Genomic DNA, 23,764 nt, shown 5'->3' on the forward strand with positions numbered 1-23,764 from the left:
AATTTAGCAATATATAACGTTTAACGTTTTTCACTTACACTCAATTTATCCAAAATGTTGAACGGCTAGGGGCCGTCCATTTAGTATGTACGCATGGAAGGGGGAATGGGGGTAACCCAAATGTATAATAATAATTTGTCTAATACGTAACCTGTTCGGCTGGGTTTAGTCGGCGTTTGAATTTTAGCGGACACTAAACACACTTTTTAAAGTTACGCAGCTTATTTCTTTGATGGAGCCAGACATTCAACGTCGGTGGACAATGTTTTATTAAACACGTTAATATTATTAATCCTTGGTCGTTTCTGTGTAGATTAAATATAGGCCTTTCTATAGAATTCGGGAGGGGGGGGGCGTCAAGCATACGTACGCAGGTGGGGAGGTCAAAAAAAAAAATACGCATGTGTACGGGGAGGGGGAGAGGGTAAAGCTTTGACAGATTTTTGCGTACTTACGTACTAAATGGATGGCCCCTTTATATAATCATAAAAACTTTTCTTTAAGCTGGGTTGAAACAAAATGTAGCAAAATCGTGGGGTGGAATGGAGATGTTCTTCATATATATGTATATTCCCTGCTTAGTTTATTTATATGAGCCGCTGTAGTTCAGTGATTAGTGTACCGGACTCGCGACCCGAACCATGCTGGTTTAAATCGTGCTCAACCCAAGCAAAGTGGGCCGCCGTAATTTGTATTTCTCTGGGCAAGTACTATGGCGGTTTTCTTTTCCTTTTCGTATCACCATCTTGTCCACGTGTTAAAATGTCTAAAATACATACAGATGACACGAGAACACGAAACAATGGAGAAAGAATACGCGAGAGAAAGAGAACTTGACAACATGAGAAACCAAACGAGACGGCAGTAAGACAACACAGAATATATCATGCGATATAACGATCACTTAAACTCAGATGAAAAACCGTATGATAAATTATTTTGCCGCTATGGAGCGTTTATCATTCTGTTTTCACGATGTCCTTTTATCGTCTTTTTGCGTCAGGGTTATTGTGTTGTGTTATCATTCCGTCGTTCTCTCGTTTTTACGTGCTATTGGTGTCGTGTTGCCGTTACAATCTGTCCTCATTTTAACACTGCGGCAAACGGTAATAAAAGATGGCAGAAAAAAAAAACAGTCAATATATAACAACTAAAATATATTGCTCATGGCCAGTGTGCTATGGGAAATACTTAAAATAAACATTACAATACACATAGAATTACATGGTAAAGCAGATATCGATAAGCTTGATAAATGCATATAAATCATTAAAAAACATAAGTCTTTATTATTATTCAGGAGGGAGAGACCATGTGTAATATGTATTTAGTTAACAGATTTTGTAAAACTGTATTCACTTCCTGATATCAGTGATAATTAAATCACTGTTTTCTACATGATTGCTTGTGCTCGATATGATCTTGACAAGTCTAAATATATTCGGCTTCTATATCCTTTTTCTAAATGGATGCACCTAGTAATTTTTTTACCCCAAATTTTTAATCACTGGCAGAAAGGTGTGAAATAGTTCCGATTCTTAAAAATAGTAAGCTCGGTACCTATATATGGATAACGCTGCCAGAAGTTCTCTGTCTGCTGGTTAACGTTCACCGATAACCACGTTGGAAGCCAGTCGTAGAAAGCGATCTTCTACAATAATTGTAAAAGTCATTAAGTATAAACCCAAAAGGCCTTTGCAACATGACTCCGAGTATTTTTGCTAAACATTTAAATATGAAAATACTTCAATTTTGCACATGTATGTATGTATGTATGTATGTATGTATGTATGTATGTATGTATGTATGTAGTGCTGGTTTTACAGGCACGTCAGCACAAAACTAGCTATATGATGCCGATTAGAAGCTAAATTATAGAGACGGAAAACTTAAATAATTGTAAAACGACTTTAAGAAGATAAACCCTTCCAAAAGAACGTAAACATGTATAAAACAAGATATAGGTTAACACGTAACGTAGTATTATCGCCATTCCCTGTATTCATTAGAGCACCCAGATACGTTTGGTAAATTTTAAAGCCCGGTTTAAGATTTCGAGGAAGATTTGAAGCGTAAGTGATTTGCTCTATAAAAAGATAACTTACGAATTCCTATGAAAAGTGATGTCAGTATAATAATACTTGACTAGAAGAGAGAGAGAGAGAGAGAGAGAGAGAGAGAGAGAGAGAGAGAGATGAAAAAAGTGATCTACTCTTCCAAATAAAAAAGGTAATTATTGAGACCAAAAATAAGTTACATGTTATATACAAGCTGAAATTCGACTTCCAAGACAGTCACATTTACATCCCTTGTATAAATAACTGTAAGATTGTTAACAAGTATATATTACAAATATAAGAAAGAAACATATTTTTACGTTCGTGCTTTATCATGCACAATTCAATTTGAATTTAACGTATTATAAAATTTTAGAAGAAAATACATGTCTATTTAAACTTTTACTACTCTTTAGTATATTGCAATGTCTATTTTAATTGCATATAGAAATTACTGGACACATATATTACGGTACTATAAACTGTGGAAACTGATGAAATTTTCGTGAGAATTCCCTTACCTGATACTGTGCGATAACCCGCTGTCTGGCGATCAGGAATATTTTCTCATCGTCTGCAACCGGATCCCAACTGGGGTGTTCGCGTAAGATGGACCGGGCCTGATGGTTATGCCACCGAAACCAGACTATCCCTAACGTAAGCAGCATTGGATTTTCGTGGCCTCGGGGATTCCCCAAAGCTGAAATAGCAACTTTGTTATTTGGGGGTTTGAGGAGGGGGGTATCTCTACAAAATATGCATACATGAGGGGGGTATCTCTACAAAACATGCATACATGAACTACACTGATGACAGCGAGCAGAAAGTTTCAGAGCGTCTGCCGTCAATTCAGGTCATATAGTTTGTTATTACCAGCAAAATAACGCAGGATGACGTGAGTACGTTATATCTTGTTTATTTATAATTTGCATTTTCTTTATACTTGTACAAATAGAAATATATAGAATACACAATATATTACCGCTCCATTGTGTTTAATTCGAATATATACAATTATTTTACTACATGTTGATCATCGCACGAGACGTTCTTTTGAATATTTCATGTTATTTGCGTAATAACTGCTCTTGAACTACAAACTGTTTGGATGCAAATGAAACCTTCTTTATGTTTTGTTTTCATTGAAGTGAAATCAGTATTATACCTGTATTTATGGAATATAGTTAAACTCAGAAACTCTTTCTTACTATAAAACCTGCTGACTGGCTTGAGTACATGGTCTCGGGGTGGGGGTGGATTCTCAAAGGGCAGCCGGATCGAGTTATCTGCTGGAAAATCCATCATAACTTCATTAGGATTGGTTCCTCTGAGACGCCCACCTCGGAACTCTCGGATGGCGTCCGTCCATGCCTTGTTAGGTCCATATATTAGCTGGCCATCCAGAAACGGAGTAATTTCTGACAGCTGAAATGGGATGAATTGACTGATTGGTTCATTCATTCATTAAATCATTCATTGGTTGATTGTGGTTTGATTGATCCAGCATTGATTTATTACTTTCATTTGTTTGTTTCCGCTGTAGTAATATTAGTCATCGTTTTCAATGTTGTCGTAATGTCGTTATCATCTTCGTTATTATCGTCATCGTCGTTGTTATTTCCGTAGTAATAGGAAGGAGATACGACAAGGGTCAGGACGACGATCAGGTGAAGCTGATATATACTGTAAAAACTGGACGTCGATAATCTTGGATTACCGTTATGTCCTGTTATAAGTCGAGTCAGACTGCAAACAACGAAGATCCTAATCTGCCGTAATACAATGCTGATCAGGGTTTCTGTTGTTTGTTCTGCTGATTACTACTAAAAAAAAAAAACCACTGCAAAAATCCACATCTGCCGGCGCATAATGCGCTGCAGATCTGGGTCTGTGCGGTTTGCAGTTGGACTCGTCTTATAAGCGAGCATAGACGGTAAATGATGGCCATCAAATTGGTGGTAACATTGAGGTAAACATTTTCCATAGAAATTTTAAAGAAGGCCCCGTGCTGTGTCAGTGGATCACCTGTTTTCTTGGATTATTAGGAGAGTGTCCCGTGTTCAGATCGTAACGAGTCCTCCGGAAAGGCATCTCTAAGTTTTTCTTCCCTTCCTGCCGGAACACAGGGTCAGATGCAGGGACCGGGATGTTAAAGTACTCGACAGGACATCCTGGTCTTTGAGAGTCCATAATCTCTTCTACTAGCTGCTGACCTGAATTAAGTGGAGAAAAACTGACACTACATTTTAATATCGAAATAAAACAATGCAATTTCAATAGACAATTTGAGGGACGAAGTTAGTTTTACCAACGAATTATTTATTTCTAGCAACTCAGCTAAGTATTTTGGACAGCTTTGAGGATGGAATATGTCTTTGCGGTGGAAGAAACTATCACGTGCATTTGTCCAATCATTCCCTTATGTATTCACTTGACACTGTAACAGTTGAATATCCTCCCAAACATGCAGTTTAAACACAACGAGCGTGTTCGTTGTATTTATATAAATGATTGTCTTACCACCTAAATCCACCCAGATCGTTCAGTTTAGCTTGCTGATCGTTTTGGGAAACATATTTTTCCTGCATAAAATACACAATGAATCACATGCGGTGACTTCAAGGTAATGAAAATGAGACCAGCTTTCCCAATGTTGTCAAAATGCACTGTGTTTTGGCGCTGTGACGAGAAAATTGTTTCACCATTCATTTGGTGTCAAGGTTTGTAGGTAATCAGTTTGCGCTTCCTTTGATCTTGTCAAGTTGTGTTGATAATCAGTTTGCTCTTCCTTTGATCTAATCAAGGTGTATTAGCCATCAGCTGATACTCTCATTAATTGTTGCTAATTAATTGTTGATCTTGTCAAGGTGTGTTGGTAATCATTTTGCTCTTCTTTTGATCTTGTCGCGGTGTGTTGGTAATCAGTTTGCTCTTCCTTTGATCTTATCAAAGTGTATTAGCAATCAGCTGATACTCTCATTAATTGTTGCTAAGATGTGTTGATAATTAATTGGTTCACCTTTTGATTGTTGCCAAGATGTGATAATAATTAACTGTTTCACCTTTCAATGGTTATCAAGGTGTGTTGGTAATCGACTGGTTCACATTTCGGTTGTTGTCAATGTGTTTTAGGTAATCATGGTTATTGTTCAGAGAAACCGATTCATGTTTGTAATTCAACTGAATCAAGGTCACCAAAACTCCTGATTGATGATCAATGCATACTCGTATTCCTGGTCAAAAGCGTCTCATATGAATTACCAATTATTCAAACAAGACTTAAACATTACGAAGTAGTTGATATCTTTTAAATAAATATGTATCTGCCTTTGCTTGAGTTTAGAACTAGCCACCACAAACTTCCAGTGGAATCAGTGTCCAGAGAAAACATACCAAGACACGACAGAAAATGCATTGTGTGCGATGGGATGACATGGGTGATGAATTTCACTATTTGTTTGTATGCCGTCTTTCCTCAAGAGAAAGATGTAAATTTGTACATTATGTGTATTGTACTGATACTAGTGTAATAAAATTTGGTAAACTCTTTTCCTCCAGAAATTGTTCAATATTAACACGTTGTTTTTGTTTCTAAATTAGCTGTAATAATTATAAGGTCTAAATAAATACCAGCTATATACGTATGCACGTATAAATATGTATGTTTATGCATATGTGGATATGTATATACATATATGTGTACGGGTATGTATATGTATATACACTTGCATGCACGTGCGCGCTGCATATATATGTGTATGTAAGTGTATGCATGAGCATATTCATCCACATAAGTGTAGCTCAACGTATGCAAGCATATTTATCCACATGCATGTATGTATAGGTGTGCATGGTGCGCAGTGTATGTATGTGTACATATGCGGGTGTGTTCGTTTGAGAATGATACAGAACCATGACATACCGTTATTCCAATTTATGTTCCTCTTTTTGGGGTAGGGGTGTGAGGGGTGCAAGGGAGACCAACTTTAAAAAACAATCATCTCACCGAAATAAACCAGCATAGCCGTTCTGCCCCGGTATGAGGAAAGTCCTGCCCGACCCCTGTGTACTGCCCGGCTAATCTCTAGGGGGTTTGGTCTCGCCTTACCCGAGGGTGTGTACACTCCGTCTCCATACGCCGACTTGCTGATCCGCCGTAAAGGGGTGTCTGGAAAGCATCAACACTAAACCAACACAAAAGATAGATACATCCATTCAAGGGGCAAGTTATATTATACCAGTAATTCTTCATGTTGCATTGCCTACAAGAATAGTAGTAAGGTGCTCTTGTTGTTGTTTTGTTTTGTATTTTGTGCTTCTTTTACGTTTGTTGTGCATAGTTTCTAGTTGTCTTTTATTTGGGAAGGAATAGTATGTGTCTATATGATCACGTCTTTACGAAAAGGAGAAACAAAACGTTTGCTGAATCATCAGTTAGTGGGCTAAGCCTCTATAATAACAGGGTCATATTCCTTTCCTCATTTTTCCTTTGAAATTTATAAACATTTATATTGTTATGTGTATTTAATTTGTATAATTTGTTGGATTTATTCTCCATGATTATATGCTATGTATAACTGTATTTTATAATTGGCCTTAGTCCAAAATGAAGTTCACCGTGTGCCTGAATAGGGACATTAATTTTGTAAACAAGATAATACATAGCTAATATTTTTCTGTGAGTGTAGATTAAATATTAGGATCATTATCAATGGTGGTAAATACTGTAAAAAATATGGAGTATGCGCATTTGGTTATAGGGCCCTGTTTTACGGAAGTCTTATATTTTTGTGATTACTTGTTTGATTATTGGAACTCGGTCCAGTGGAAATATTCCTTAGCCCGAAACAGTTAGCCAATTACTAGGAGCAAACGTCACGGAGTGAAGTGTTAGTGAGTTTCCATGATTATATGGTTTACTTTTGGTGAATGCAGGTCAGAGCTGCATGAGTGTCCCTGTCGTTCGATAGTCCCTATTAAAATTTAGTGGTGTACATTGGTTGTGTGACTGCGGGTGCGGTATTGATAGTTGGAGACTGGTAAATTACACAACGGAATAAACAGGAAGGGACTCGGCATATACCGTTTATGTCACCATGGTGGCACATGTCATGCAATTTTACAGGCGAAATGTAGCTCAAGAACATGAATTAACTGGCCTAAGATGGCGTATTAAAAAATAGTTCCCTGTGCTTGGGGAAGTTGTATAGTTTTAGCGCGTGAAATGCTGACGTTACGGAAAGTTGATGAAGAGAAGCCATGCAGATGTGCGCTTGATAGGCAATTCGAAAGTTGTGAGATCTGTGGTCATGAATTTATTAGAGTAAAATTGTTTATAGAATGGACACGTTGGGTTTTGTAATTTACAACAGAAGTTGTAAAGAAATCTTTGGATTAGGGGAGACTTGTGACTTCTAGCGGAATCGCGCCAGGGTTTGACACCGCTCGGTCAAAGCAAATGCCCCTGGTTTGTAACAATATGTTTATATCATAATCGGAGTCTAGGACATTGGTATTCCCCCACTGAAACCCTGATGTGCCTGATGTTTACTGTATTCTTTATTACAATTTTAGTAATAGGTCTTATTTTGTTGACAAGTTAGAATGTTCAGAAATGAACTTTTGAACCTCATCTTGGTTCTACGTTTGTGTCTTAGCTTTTTATATAATGATGCTCACTTGCGAAATTACCATTTTTGCCTTAACATCTTGAGGTAGAATCAGTCTTATTGTTCTGTTTAGATTTTCATTTGAATGGAATTATTTATTCAAATTATTTTTATTGGAAATACAAAGTGCTTATCAATAATAGTCTTAGACAGAAACATTAATTTGGAATTATCGTGAATTCAAACAAGAATATTTTTGGATTACCGGTATATTATTGTGATACATCAAAAGACTGTTAGCTCATCATCACAATTCAGGTCATTGGCACATTATCATGTTTGAGACTACATGCACATCAACATATTTAACATTGGAGCTTTTTCGGAATACCAATGGAATTCTGATGGAACTTTATACATTTGGATTTGTGCGAAGCGTTTTAGGACTATCTGCGATTTAATTCACAGTATTGTAAGTTCTTTTTAAATTTTCACTTTGTATTCTAGAGAAATAAAATATTTGTTGAATTTTACAAAACATGTTGGTTTTCGCTCTTTTCTGTCACTTAGTTTAAGACCATAGAGTCGTAATAATATCAATTGTTGGATTGCTTTACGGCAAGACCAACATTTTGGTTACAGATGAACCATTCTTTTCAAATTGTGTGGTAGGAAAGGATTCTTTTTCCTTTCATTCTTTCTGATTTATTCCCTTCATGGTTCATTTATTGTCTGTTTTATATTTGTTGGCTGGCTGGTTGTTTGTTTGTTTGTTTGATTGGTTAGTACATAAATTGGTCTTACCTGCCGTTCCCCAGTCCGGGTTCTCCAGATTGTTGTACCAGCCATCAAAGGGAGATACCTCTGCATCATTCTCGGTGATTTGGCATGCTACATCTATGATAGAGTACATCATACAATCTTTACAGCTTATGCAGTTATTTATTATTTAAATCCATTCATATACGTCGGTCTCCAGGCGACAATATAGCAGGGAAATAAATCTCTAATCCTAACCCTTCTCTAACCATTCATATAGTCAGCCTTCACGTGACCAGGTAGACGATCAGTAAATGAATTATTATTTCAAACGTGCCAGTTCCCTCGTGCCCAAGTTACAGGGCAATGCGATCTCAAACCCTAACCCAACCGTAATCATTCATATAGGTCAACCTCCCCGTGACCACGTTACAGGGAAATGCGACCTTCAACCCTAACCCACCCCTAATCATTGATATAGTTCAGCCTCCCCGTGACCACGTTACATGGAAATGCGATCTTTAACCCTAACCCAGCCCTAATCATGCATACAGGTCAACCTCCCCGCGACCACGTAACTGGGAGATACGAACTCTAAAGGATCAAAATATATTCAGTGGTTATGCATACTAACTATTCAGAAGGTCATTTCTTTGTGCAAATAGTAGTAAACTACTCTCTCTCTCTCTCTCTCTCTCTCTCCGATTCACACACAAAGCAAAGAAACTAAGTATCTTATTATAGGTTCACAGTACAAACACGGAAAACTGATTTACTGTTAACATGCTGCAAAGGGCAGATGGGTCCACTTTAACAAATGAAACCCAGTATAGTTCAAATGGAATCAAGGTATAAGAAATACACTTTTGTATTTTAAAAACATCACAGGTCAAAAAATAATTGCGTTTCACTTCCAAAAATATGAAACTTATGAGTTATTTCTTATATGTATGTATGTATGTATGTATGTATGTATGTATGCATGCATGCATGCATGCATGTATGTATGTATGTATGTATGTATGTATGTGTGTGTGTGCGCGTGTGTGCGTGCGTACGTACGTACGTACGTATGTATGTATGCATGTATGTAGTTGTTGTAGGGTTTAACGCCATTTTTCAGCACAAGATAGGTTATACATGGCGGTCAGTATAACTGGTGCAGGAATACCCCTGGAAACCCCCAGGAAGAAACAACGACCCACGAGAAGCTACTGGCAAACTTTCTCACTTACCCACGTTAGCCGAGCCCGAGACCCGAACCCACGCAGACAGAGGTGAGATGGCAGTGATCAGGAACGGTGAGCGCTTTAGACCAATCGTATATGTATGTATGTATGTATGTATGTATGTATGTATGTATGTATGTATGTATGTATGTATGTATGTATGAATGTATGTTTGGCGGGGATTATACGTGTCAGTTAATGTAGTATAAATAAATTTGAAACGTGATTTAAAATAATCAATCCTGAGGAAGTTTTACCACTGACCGGACGATGGACCTTGTGGAGAATAGAGGTGAGCAATATATTTTTGTCTACTAGAGACAGTAGTTAATAATTACTTAGCTTTGTTTCTTGGGGCGAATGATTCAACTGATGTAAGGCTAACCACTGAGTTGTACATAACTTAATTGTTCTGATGGAATTAGAGGTGAGGCGCTTAAACCCGGTGTATCTTATGTACCATAGTACCAGTAAGCACTCCTTTACAATATGTCATCGTTTTAACTGAGAAACCAAATTATTGTTAATAATTAGACGTCACCAAATATAATGAGAGTATCTCCTTAATAGATAGAAAATAGCCACGAACCTCCATCACCCCCACCGCCCTCGATTCCCGCGACCGTCGCATAGCGGCCATCTATCCGCTCAGACATCATAGAAAACAAAGTATGAGTGTGCCATAACTTAGCAGTATTGGCCACTTTTAAACTAGATCAAATATATTTCTGGACCATAACATTCATTCTTGTGTTTGAAAATATATTTGTGCTATTATCAATTATATTGTTCAAAAGAAAAATCCCATTAAATAGAAAACAAAATGTCAACCACAGGTTGCGTTTAATGACATCTACAATACACAATTACTATTTGCAGATTTTGTGTAAAATGTCACGTATAGATTGTTTGGCTGTTACTTGAGACACCTAAAAGCTAATGGACACTGCGAGAAGCTTGTAACGTAATTATTTAGGAAAATATTTGGGACTCTATACAGTTGACATTTGAAATGAACAAGACTGATGAAGGCATACAATGCAAATAATGCATCAACGTCGTTCATCAGTGACGATATTTTCATGGACTCATCGTATGCTTTTCAAACAGAACTGTTGAAACAAATATTTCAAATAACATTCATTTGCCGTTTAAATTAGGACAATGTAACACCATAATGTACAAACTGTCAAGCAAAATATCCCTTATCTGACACGAATTTTGCAATATGCCGATGGGCCCAAAAAATAATTTTTCAATTTGTATCTCTGTGTGCCTGATGTGTTTGTGGGTGCATATTTTCGGTGTTTATTCTTTTCTTTTTATTCTTTCGAACTCAAATAGAATATTTATAATTGTCTTAAAATATGCAGTCCCTGCAGCGTAATATGCAAGCACTATACGCAATAGGGAATTGAGTCTCTTTACGTTCTTCAGTCAATCGACTTTTGAGCACATGAATACTACCTCGTGTGTTTGGATTCCCTCATGTTATTTTCCTTATATGCCTCATATGTTATGAACTTCACAACCTGAGTGTAATGAAGTCTTACCTTCTCTTGCATTGTTGAACTGCACACCAAGTGATCTATCAACACTGGTGTAGCTAAGATATTTGGGCCCTTATACAACGCTTACCGATGGATCCCTGCCTATACAAAAAAATATAATAACTCGTGGGACCCGGTGCTTTGCATATTCCTTGCTATATAGTAGTATATCAACGACAGTGAAGATCGTTTTATTCATGAGTGTGACCTATATAAAGTTGTTAAATTTAGTGCGTGTTAGTAGAGACAACACAAATTTAGCACTCCGTAGTGACTTACACAAGGACTACAGGCTCCCTATGTTCTACAGTCAAGCATTGCCCATAAACCTCGGAAAACATTAACAGAAACTAACAAGATTAAATAGGATAAACAATGGACAACTAATAAAAAAAACAATAATAGGGAAATTGAAAACAGAAACTAACATGATTAGATAGGAACAACAATAGACAACCCCTAAATATGACCTAGACAGAGCCAGTCCTAACAAGAAAACACACGATACAACATTACATGCATAATAACACAAAACAAGGACAAACTGACTTGGCGAGGAACTATAAATCACGATAACCTCAAAGGGGAAGGGAGCGAAAACCTGATCGATAGACGTATGTCTAAAAAAAACAACGAGTACGGTCCCATGTGAGGTTTAGAATCAAGAAAAACTTGCCTACATGGTGAGCTGCCAGTACTGACCCGAGGATAGGAACCAACCTACGTTCCGGGTAGGAAGGGAGTAAACTTAGAACCAGCATGCAGGGACAACTCTAGGTTATTATCAAACAAAACAAAGATCAAACCTGTTTTTAAAAATAGTAATATTTGAATGTTAAACAAAAAAAACTGGAATACTACACAAGATCACCTAATTTAAAATATATACAAATACACCTTCTGTGAGGACAGGGATACACAAATAAAACCCATTACCTTTAGCAAATGAAACACAGGGTGACACCTCTAGCTCTTTACCAGCATGTGCTGGGACGGAGCCATGGGGTGCCAACATAACGAACACATGAATAGGCCTACCAGACATTATCCGGCTGTTGGATTTCCTGACAATCGGGGATGAGCAAGGATCAGTAATATGCGGTATCATTCGGGCAGGGTACATTCTCAGTTTGCTCTGCACAATAACACCTTCAAAATTGTGTCATAAAACACCGATCCAACTATCGTTTGTTCCACTGGGGCTTCATAGTCCTTGCTTTACATATAAACCTTGCAGTGCATTGTATGTGCATATTTAGCGATTCATATACACCTAGTACATATTTCTGCACTGTAAACATAGCCATGTGCAACGGTTAAAGATGACATAATCTTTAAGGTTGGTAAAACACTCTAAATAATATACACTTAAAAATCCTGAGGAGCGATACGTGTATTTTACCTTAACGATAAGTACGGTTGACTATCACTTCAAACACTTACCTTTGCCCAAGATCAAGACCAGCCATGTTATAACAACGATCGTCTGCATGTAGTCCTAACTTTTCAGCCGTGTTATTGAACCGCAGCAATGCAATGTTGATTCAAGAGATCCTTCTGTACTTACAGGTGTGTTAGCAAGTAGGTGTATGCAAGTTAATGTATCCCACATACAAACATGTTAAACTAGGTCGACCATCTTAACAAGTCTCTAAGGTCATTGAGGCGTAAAAACCCGTACATTCAGAAAAAGTGGGGACATACAAATTAACGAGATTTTTGGGTCACATACAGTTGAGATTTAGAATGTTTCTTACTTCACTGCAAATTGTAAGTAGGGAAAATGTTGCTCTCTTTCGTATCGAATACAACCCGGCATATTTCACTGGACAACATGTCATTAGTTCCTTTGTGCAAATTATGTACAATCATTGTGAAATGTTTACGACATGAACGCTATGTACTGTTGTTGTGAATCAATATCAAAGATCATTTTATTTCAGCCCCACCCCCCACCCCCGGCCGAACAACACTTTTTAATTTTATAAAAGAAAAGTTTTGTTTGAACAAAAACTAGGAGAGGCCTGGGTGTTTATTACCCCAGGGCCCGTGATCGCTCTCTACGGCCCTGTTTAATTAAAATATTCTTTGTGGAAAATACAATTGAAATATGTTGGCAACTAGATAACTTTAGTTGTACTTCAAATGTCAAATCGCATTACAGCGACCAATTTTTGTCGTAAGTTATTTTGCGTTATATCAAGTTTGCCGTTTTATAAACTATGGGCGGGGTTGTTATTGTTGTTGTTGTTGTTGTTGCGGTATCCATCTGATTTTGTCTCTTTTTCTCTAGGGTTATGACATGGTCGCCGGCTAATTGCAATCTCATGTTAATGCCTTGTCACAACCGTTCATGGTATGTATCGTATTAAATTTGCTTAAATCATCATACCATATCGTGACGTGTTTGTATCTTACTCAGTCCTCGTTATTTGTGAGCAATAGATCAGCACAAGACTAGCTTATTATATGCGCTGTTATCAATTTCGATTGTCATCACGAATACTCGAGTGCTGCGCTCACATTGTTGTATCAGGTACGGGTAGTTCAGAAATTCTGACTACTGTCTGTACTCGCTTATGAGAGCAGTCAAACTGCAAGCTACACAGACCTATATCTGCCGGCACATAATGCACCGGCAGATTTTGGTCTGTTCAGTTTGTGAGGAGTAATCAGTCTAATAAATAATATACTCGATCTGCGTGCGAAATATGATACAGCAGAGCTGGATCTTTGTTATTTGCCGTTTGAATCGTCTTATAAGCGATTATAGACAGTGATAAAAAAATATTTATTACAAGTCTCTGCTAATAATTATTCTCATTAAATTAAGGATTAACTGGTAGTCAGCGAATTTCAGGACTAGGTTCGTGTCGTGGTAGGTATAACATTACTACGTAAATTCCATACATATTTCCTTCATTCTGCTACATTGTTTTTATGAAATGCCGTGCAAAACCGTCTTTACGCGCTTATAAGTCTATTCAAACTGCACACACCAAAGATCCTGTTCTCCTTAGAATAATGCAGATCATCGCCTATGTAGATTGTTCTACTGATTACTCCTTACAAACTGTATAGACATAGGTCTGCCGGCGCACAGTGCGCCGGCAGATCTTTGTCTGTGAAGTTTGCAGTTGGAATGTTATAAGCGAGTGCATACAGTAATTAGTTGCACCGAGACTATCTTATTCATCTTAGGCGCAAAGCTAAGCATACGTTATGTTGTATTTTTCTGGAAATAGTTGAATGAAATGGTTGGAATTCTTTGTGCCAGAGACCCTTACCGAACAAACCGAATCGCGCCTGTTTGCTTAGTCATGTCACGCAAAAGCCAATAGGCAAAACTCAGTAGGTATTCTATTTTATGTTTAGGCTGAACTCTGTTTACTACTAAATGCAAGTAACAGTTTTCATTGGGTTAGCAAAATCACCAAGAAAATCAGAGTCAAAAATATATTATTGATTTTCTTCGGGACTGCGGTCCGATGCAGTAAAAACAGATTAGTTTAATTGTTTATTGATATTTTGTTCTGCACCGCTAGTATCACTAAAATATAGCTGCAAACTTTGTTGGAATTTCTCAGGTGTAGATTCGTTTAAACAGTTTTATTTCAGAAACTTTGTCAGCTACAAGAACAAATAACGGATATTAGAACGTCGGTAAAAGTACGAGATATCTCCGCTACGAAATTTTTATTTAAAAAAAAAATCATAAGTTTGTGTGCCAGTACAAGTGGTTACAAATTTTTATTATTTGTTCCGTGTCATATGATGCAACATAATAGTCGTTTGACCTAGCATGCATCACCCGTGTCATTTGATGCAACATAATATTCGCTAGACGCAGAATGCCTGACCCGTGTCATTCGATGCAGCATAATAGTCGTTTGACTTAGCATGCATGACCCATGTCATATGATGCAAGATAATAGTCGTTTGACCTAGCAAGCATGACCCGTGTCATTCGATGCAACTTAATAGTCGTTTGACCTAGCATGCATGACCCGTGTCATGTGATGCAACATAATAGTAGTTTGACCTAGCATGCATGACCCGTGTCATATGATGCAACATAATAGTAGTTTGACCTAGCATGCATGACCCGTGTCATTCGATGCAACATAATAGTAGTTTGAACCAGCATGCATGACCCGTGTCATTTGATGCAACTTAATAGTCGTTTGACCTAGCATGCATGACTCGTGTCATTCGATGCAACATAATAGTCGTTTGACCTATCATGCATGACCCGTGTCATTCGATGCAACATAATATTCGTTTGACCTATCATGCATGACCCGTGTCATTCGATGCAACGTAATAGCCGTTTGACCTAGCATGCATGACCCATGTCATTCTATGCAACATAATAGTAGTTTGACCTAGCATGCATGACCCATGTCATTCGATGCAACATAATAGTAGTTTGACCTAGCATGCATGACCCATGCCATTCGATGCAACATAATAGTAGTTTGACCTACCATGCTTGACCCGTATCATTTTATGCAACATAAAAGTAGTTTGACCTAGCATGCATGATCCGTGTCATTTGATGCAACATAATAGCAGTTTGACCTAGCATGCATTGCCCGTGTCATATGATGCAATGTAACAGTCGTTTGACTTAGCATACATGACCCGTGTCATTTGATGCAACATAATAGCAGTTTGACCTAGCATGCATGAGCCGTGTCATATGATGCAACATAATAGTAGTTTGACCTAGCATGCATGACCCGTGTCATTTGATGCAACGTAATAATAGTCTGGCCTAGCCTGCATTACCCGTGTCATATGATGCAACCTAATAGTCGTTTGACCTAGCATGCATGACCTGTGTCATTTGATGCTACATAATAGTCGTTTGACCTATCATGGATGACCCATGTCATTTGATGCAACATAATAGTCGTTTGACCTAGCAAGCATGACCCGAATCATATGATGCAACATAATTGTCATTTGACCTAGCATGCATGACCCGTGTCATTTGATGCAACGAAATAGTAGCCTGGCCTAGCATGCATTGCCCGTGTCATATGATGCAACATAATAGCAGTTTGACCTAGCATGCACGACCCATGTCATTTGATGCAACATAATAGTAGCCTGGCCTAGCATGCATGACCCGCGTCATTTGATGCAACATAATAGTCGTTTGACCTAGCATGCATGATCCGTGTCATTTGATGCAATATAAGAGTCATTCGTCCTAGCATGCATGACCAGTGTCATTTGATGCAACATAATAGTCGTTTGACCTATCATGCATGACCCCTGTCATTTGATGCAACATAATAGTCGTTTGACCTAGCATGCATGACCCATGTCATTTGATGCAACATAATAGTCGTTTGACGTAGCATGCATGACCCATGTCATTTGATGCAACATAATAGTCGTTTGACCTAGCATTAATGACCCGTGTCATTTGATGCAACATAATAGTAGTTTGACCTAGCATGCATAACCCGTGTCATTTTATGCAACATAATAGTAGTTAGACCTAACATGCATGACACGTGTCATTTGATGCAACATAATAGTAGTTTAACCCAGCATGCATGACCCGTGTCATTTGATGCAACATAATAGTAGTTTAACCCAGCATGCATGACCCATCTCATTTGATGCAACATAATAGTAGTTTGACCTAGCATGCATCACCCGTGTCATGTGATGCAACATAATAGTAGTTTGACCTAGCATGCACGACACGTGTCATTTGATGCAACATAATAGTAGTTTGACCTAGCATGCATCACCCGTGTCATGTGATGCAACATAATAGCAGTTTGACCTAGCATGCACGACACGTGTCATTTGATGCAACATAATAGTAGTTTGACCTAGCATGCATGACCCGTGTCATTTGATGCAACATAATAGTAGTTAGACCTAACATGCCTGACACGTGTCATTTGATGCAACATAATAGTAGTTTAACCCAGCATGCATGACCCGTGTCATTTGATGCAACATAATAGTAGTTTAACCCAGCATGCATGACCCGTGTCATTTGATGCAACATAATAGTAGTTTAACCCAGCATGCATGACCCATGTCATTTGATGCAACATAATAGTAGTTTGACCTAGCATGCATCACCCGTGTCATGTGATGCAACATAATAGTAGTTTGACCTAGCATGCACGACACGTGTCATTTGATGCAACATAATAGTCGTTTGACCTAGCATGCATGACCCGTGTCATTTGATGCAACATGATAGTAGTTTGACCTAGCATGCATCACCCGTGTCATGTGATGCAACATAATAGTAGTTTGACCAAGCGTGTATGGCCTTTGACACTCGATCACCAAGTAATAGTAATCTGGCCTAGCATGCAAAACCTAGGATATTTGATCACCAATGGAGACTAGCCTGGCCTAGCATGCATGACGTGCAACATTCGATCAACAACATAATAGTCTTCTTACCTAGCATACATGTATTCTCAATGATGACAATAATATCTAGTATTAAATACTGTATATTGTGTTATGTATATTTGATTTAATTTATACGTGATTTAATTGTTTCTAAGTTTTAAAAATATTTCTAGTTTTTAATTTCATTTTATGTCAAAATAATAGAGTTCTTTTTACAGGGAACTCGTACTTTTTCCAGAAAATAATTTGACCTTGACTGTTCATTTCTGTAAACACATAAGGGTGACCTGGTTACCGACCTTAATTTAAATTTAGCAACAGTCACGTCAACAAGTTTTTTAAAATTTATTTTTATTGTGTGAATAATAAGGTTGAGATCGAGGCTGTGATGGAAACGTAACCCTCGACTTGTAAATAGTTTTTAGTGAGGTAAGCAACTTTTATTCTCGGAGTAAAATGATTGGTTCTATCAATGACATACAGGGGCTACGTAATATTTTAAACATGATCATGTGACTTATCCGGGCATCTGTTTTGCGTAAAATTTAAGTTTTAAACCATCCTTTTAGAGAAATATTCTCAGTTGGGCTTCTGAACACTGGGATATAAATGTGTTTCTTTTCTTGTGTCATTCTGAGAATTACATTTTAATGTTTATTCGAATTATTTGGATTTAAAAGGATTAATTATTTACTCTGGAATATTTTCAGTGCTTATACAGAATTCTTGAACAAAGATATTTCTTAAAATTCTTATTCGGATTTCAAACACCAAATTACTTCTTGTGTTTCTAAAAGGAACTGTAAACCACAGCAGAATACAGGATACAGCATACATCATCTCCTTCCATCTTAGATTCTTCGTCGGGACTCGAACTTTATTTCATTAGAACATTTCAATATTAGGAATTCTAAGATTTCGTGTAGGATAATTTGCATTATACACAAAATTCCCTCACATATGCATAGGAATATGATGCTTGTAAATAAATGAACTCCGATTAAAATTCAAAATCTTTACCAAATGAAAGCTCTGAAAATAATAAGACAATAGCATACATCCAAGAAAAGAAAAATGCAATACCATTTTTTAATTAAATTTTATGATTAAGTCAGCAAGCTATAGAAAGATAAGAAACATAAAATTTGTAACTGCATCCATATTGGCATAACAATCAATATCTACATTCATATCAACATAACAATAAATTGCTACACCCGTATTCACATGACAATCAGTAGCCACATACATACCCACATACTAACCAATAGCTATTTACATATGCACGTAACAATCAATAGGCACATACATATGCGCATAATAATCACTAGCCGTATCCATACTCACGTAAAAATTAATAGCTCCATACATATCCAAATAATGAATAGTTACACACACATCAACATAACAATGATAAGGCACATCCATGTCCACATAACAATTTCAGACTTGAATCGACTTGGCTTACACGGACGCTAAACATCTTTATGTACTTTGCAATCACGCCTTTGTTGATTATTTTAGCTAATGATATTTAATATGCACTTAGCAATTGTCTTGTACATATGGAGATGCCTTGATTTCTTGGCAGTAAGATAAAAACAAATTAGATGTCAAGTTTTCAAAATGTTCTGTTGATTTTACTAAATGTCTATCTGTTTCCAAGAATTGTATTTGGCATTTCAATGGAAGATGGGTTTAATTTTTAACTTTTCCAGTCTTACTTGTCTGTATATTGTATGTCCAAGTAATATCTTGAGTGTAGCATACACCCATATCTTGAATGTAGTATACACATGTTGAGAGTAGTATACACACTTTAGTTTAGTATACACCCTTATCTCTAGTGTAGTATACACCTTTATCTTGAGTGTAGTATACACCCTTAGGGGCCGTCCATTTAGTACGTACGCATGGAAGGGGATGGGTTTAACCCAAATGGACACGCTTGCGTATGAAGGGGTGGTGGTGGACTTCTAATAATGTACGTACGCATAGGAAACGAGGGTGGGTGGGGGTGGTGAAATGTGTATGATACGTAACCTGTAACCTGATCGACTGTCGGCGTATGAATTTTAGCGGACACTAAACACACTTTTTAAAGTTGCACAGCTTATTTCTTTGATGCAGCTAGACTTTATTAAACACGTTAATATTATTAATCCTAGATTGTTTCTGCGTGCATTAAATACAGGCCGTTCAATAGAATTCGGGGGATTGGGTGGGATGCGTCAAGCATACGTACGCAGGTGGAGGGGGTTTAAAAAAGTACGCATGTGTACAGGGAGGGGGGAAGGGTCAAGCATTGCCAGATTTTTTGAGTACATACTAAATGGATGACCCCTTATCTTGTCTGTTTAGTACACTTGATGCAACGATTGTTTTCCTTTTATAAATGTAACCATACCAGTACTTAGACAAGAAGAAAACAAAAACGTATAATCGAAGCATGGATGTGTACCGTGCTGAATGGCAACATAGGTAACAATTTACCAAAGTATAACGCATTTGGGACACGTAGCGCTTTTTCGGTAGAAGCAGAAATACATCTAATGTAATGGTGTAACTCTGTGTCAGTGTCATAGAAATGCTGTTCCTGTGTACCATACTGATTCATGTCCCAATATTAAAGTTGCTAACATCGTGTCGCCAATAATTTTCATCTTTTCATTTCTTTTCTGTTTTACTGAGATAAATAGCTGATCTATTAAATGTGATCTTAATATAATTGCATGCATATATTCGTTTGATATATATATATATATATATATATATATATATATATATATATATATATATATATATATATATATATATATATATATATATATATTCCATGATAGGCTAAATGATGTTGAGTAGTTTATTGCATTCTTTACGATCATAAATCTTGTTACTATCTGTTATTATCTGATTAGGCCCCGTCCCATGACTGAATTGGTGGCTTCAACTCTTTCTCATTATTTTTCAAGATTTTCAGAATATATTTTGTTTTCTTTGTCTGTTCAGCTAATGCATATATTTACAAGTCATACTCTGGAAATGTATATTGGTCATTCTCCCTTGAAGGTCATATGGGTCATTCTTCCCTTGAAAAGTTCATATGGGTCATTTTCCCTTTGAAAAGTTCATATGGGTCATTTTCCCTTTGAAAAAGGGTCCATTACAACGCCTTTTTGGATTGGAATTTTATTGTCTTACATCTGCTGTCATTTCACTGACTGACTTCATCTTTGGGATTTATTTCCTTTTTGTTTTTATTTTTTATTTTCATTTTTTTTTTCTTCTTTTTTGTTTTGTTGTTTGTTTGTTTTTTCTGGGTTTGTTGGTCTGATTTGTCTCATGAATAAAGTATCACAATATTTATAACTTTTATAAGTTGATCTTTTAATAGATTATTTTTTATGTTAAGAACGAACTGTGTATACTTAATCTGTATGCATTATATCTGAACTAAAATGTGCTCGGATTTCGTTTCCGCGTACATTCGGAAGTGGTTTATTTACGTCTTACATTATTTCAAAACACTGAGTTCGGTACACCCAGGCTGCAAGAGCAAAGTGCTTGCAACGACAAAACGGATATTATCTGTCCTACGTGAAGATCTGACAGCGACCGCTTGGGAGTCTTGTTCGGGTAACCTTTGAACTAGCCAATGGAAATGCACCTTTTAGAAATTAGAAAGTGAATCAAATCGTTCAGCACATACTGAAGCTTTTAGGCCATTATGCTCCGTCTTTAACTAAACAATAAAACTATACTAATATTGAATAAAGTGTTTACATAACTTCGTTTTGTTCAAGATATTGATCATCCTTTAAACAGACTGTGGCATTCATGGCTTCAACTACATTCCAGCCAAGTGAAATTTTTTAGGTCAACGGAACTTGAAAACATGTCCATTTGCTTGTGTAAGAATTTGAATTTATTAGAAAAAAAGACATCAGAGTAAGTAAAGTTCGAGTAAAGCAATATCACATTAATTTGTAGGAAAGCGGATATATGGGCTGCCAAGTGTTTGAGACATTCCTGAAAGTTTTACATCTCGTTCCTTTGCGAGTCGACATCGAAACACACAGCGTCGTTCCTTAGGCAGTAACACGGTGACCCAAAACAAAAATATCGGTTGAGGCATCTTACATTGTAGGACTACACGACCAGTGGTAATTAAAACTCGAATCAGACAGTACCGTTCCAAAAACAAAAGTCTTTGTCAGGAAGCTGTAAATATTACAAGAGCTTCTTCAGCTGTGGTGGTAGGCGAAATATAAAACTGCCTTCTCTTTTCAGTGCTTGTATTATGTTGTAGAATTGTTCCATATAGAGGATGCTCCAATATTTATTCTAAAGTTGACAGATTGTCATACCTATGTCATATAACGCCACGTTATTAGACACACTCTAGTCTGTATTCAAGTTCGCTATTTTATAACTGAACAGACGTATTAAAAGATGAGTAAATACTCGAATCTTTATCGCTCTGTAAAAATATTATTGTTGGATACACATTCATACAAGAACCTGGTTATTACAATAACAATCTTGTACAGTATTTCCGATGAAATGATTTATATGTAACGAGCAACTTTGCGTGCATGTATGTGTAAAGTATTATCATTACAGTTGCATATGACGGTGTCTCGTGTACCATACGGCTGTTGTCTTTATATTTTCGGCTGGATGTTTGGATGTGGCCGTTGGTCTGAATTTTGAGGTGTGACCATATATATGAATTTGGAGGGAGGTGTGTGACTATGGTCTGGACATGTGAGTGGTCATTCTTGTAATGTGATTTTGGCTGCAGAGTTTATATCTTTGATGCCGAGTTGCAGAACTATGTTGATTTTTGTACAGCCTGCTTGCTGCTGTCGACTCGGATGAAGATAGTGGTTGTCTCGTGGTGAGGAACCAGAGCTTGGGGAACAACAGGTCTGCAGCGAACAGTGAGGCTCTTGGGAGATCACTCGTCAGACTGGGAGGGGAGGCCTAAGCGTGGTACATCCATGATAATCCGACAGAGCGGTGGGACTCGAGGTAGTTCGTGGTCTTCAACTGGACGCCACGATTTATATTCCGTTCCAGTATCACTGTTTTAACCAAAACTCTAAATGTATTCAATATCACTATTTGAATAAAAGAAAAAAATTGTATACATATACTTGTAGACGAAACCATGATATCAGTTGTTAAAATCGGTTTGCGTAATTTTGTACCATTGATTGTTGGATTTTATGTGCCCGAGTATGGTGTCAGATTTTATAATTTTTCGATCACATTATAAACTATCTCATTCACGAAATTGCTCTTCACTAAAGTCTGGTCCCAAACCAGATTATCGTGTTAACAGTATTCAAATCGATTGGTTTCATGACTAGGTGCATTTTCTATATCAGTTGTTTTATTCTTTAGATTTATCTGTATATTCTGAATTGTTCTTTTATGTTTATCTAGAGTTTCAATCATTTCTTGACTTTATTATTTATTTATTTTCTTTCTTTTTTCTTTTTTTCTTTTTTTCGTTTTCCTGTCGTGTTTTATAAATTATGTACATGCCTCTTTTGCTTGGTTTTGACTTGTCCTCTTTTGTATTAATTAATTATTCCTGGTTTATGGATTTTGCTGTTTCTTATCATTCGTTCGGACCTGTTAACTTTCCTATTCATGATATGTTTCTTTCAGTATTTGTAGTCTTGACAGCCATTATGGGAATACTTTACAGATCGGTCTGTCCGTCTCAATTCTCTCTCTCTCTCTCTCTCTCTCTCTCTCTCTCTCTCTCTCTCTCTCTCAGAATTAAGAATAGTCCTATGGTCCCTGCTACTTGTGCTTTCACCTTCTCTTGCTCAGCTTCATAAGGCATGTTTCTTTATTTTAATGACGAGAAATGCATCAGACGGGAAATCCAGTATATATGTAATCAGGGTTTCCGCTAGTATATTTTTCTCGCTTCAAAGTGACTCCCTTAAAATTATTAAAGAGGTCACAGAAGAAAATTAGCGGGTCAAGGTGAGAAAGTACCAGGTTAAGCATAATAGAATGAAAGTCAAAAAAAGAAGGAAGCACCATGAATATATTACACAATTATATGAGTCCAAGATAGTTCATCTTTGTTTAAAATCTTGCTCTTGTTGACCTTCCTTCATAAATCAGCCACTACTTTC

At 37.1% G+C, this 23,764-nt stretch overlaps 1 protein-coding gene across 3 annotated transcripts in view; it reads right to left on the reverse strand.

Moving 5' to 3' along the window:
- Positions 1 to 12,803, reverse strand: part of LOC149801862 (dual oxidase 2-like) — a 66,756-nt gene extending 53,953 nt beyond the window's left edge. Inside the window, exons 1-7 of one of the 3 annotated variants that reach the window (XM_089956232.1) lie at positions 12,648 to 12,803; positions 8,471 to 8,563; positions 6,064 to 6,225; positions 4,083 to 4,270; positions 3,266 to 3,482; positions 2,579 to 2,757; positions 1,561 to 1,651 (exon numbers count right to left, since the gene is read on the reverse strand). In XM_089956232.1, the coding sequence (XP_089812358.1) occupies positions 1,561 to 1,651; positions 2,579 to 2,757; positions 3,266 to 3,482; positions 4,083 to 4,270; positions 6,064 to 6,225; positions 8,471 to 8,563; positions 12,648 to 12,696 (979 nt within the window). In that variant the 5' untranslated portion in view covers positions 12,697 to 12,803. Of the gene's footprint in view, positions 1 to 1,560; positions 1,652 to 2,578; positions 2,758 to 3,265; positions 3,483 to 4,082; positions 4,271 to 6,063; positions 6,242 to 8,470; positions 8,564 to 12,242; positions 12,545 to 12,647 lie in introns of those variants that run through there. The other 2 variants (XM_089956233.1, XM_089956231.1) reach the window with 2 other exon arrangements.
- Between the last annotated feature and the right edge of the window lie 10,961 nt (positions 12,804 to 23,764).

The sequence above is a fragment of the Sinohyriopsis cumingii genome, chromosome 4, assembly GCF_028554795.1.
Source record: "Sinohyriopsis cumingii isolate HCF-2022 chromosome 4, ASM2855479v2, whole genome shotgun sequence".
In the NCBI taxonomy this organism is placed as follows: domain Eukaryota; kingdom Metazoa; phylum Mollusca; class Bivalvia; order Unionida; family Unionidae; genus Sinohyriopsis; species Sinohyriopsis cumingii.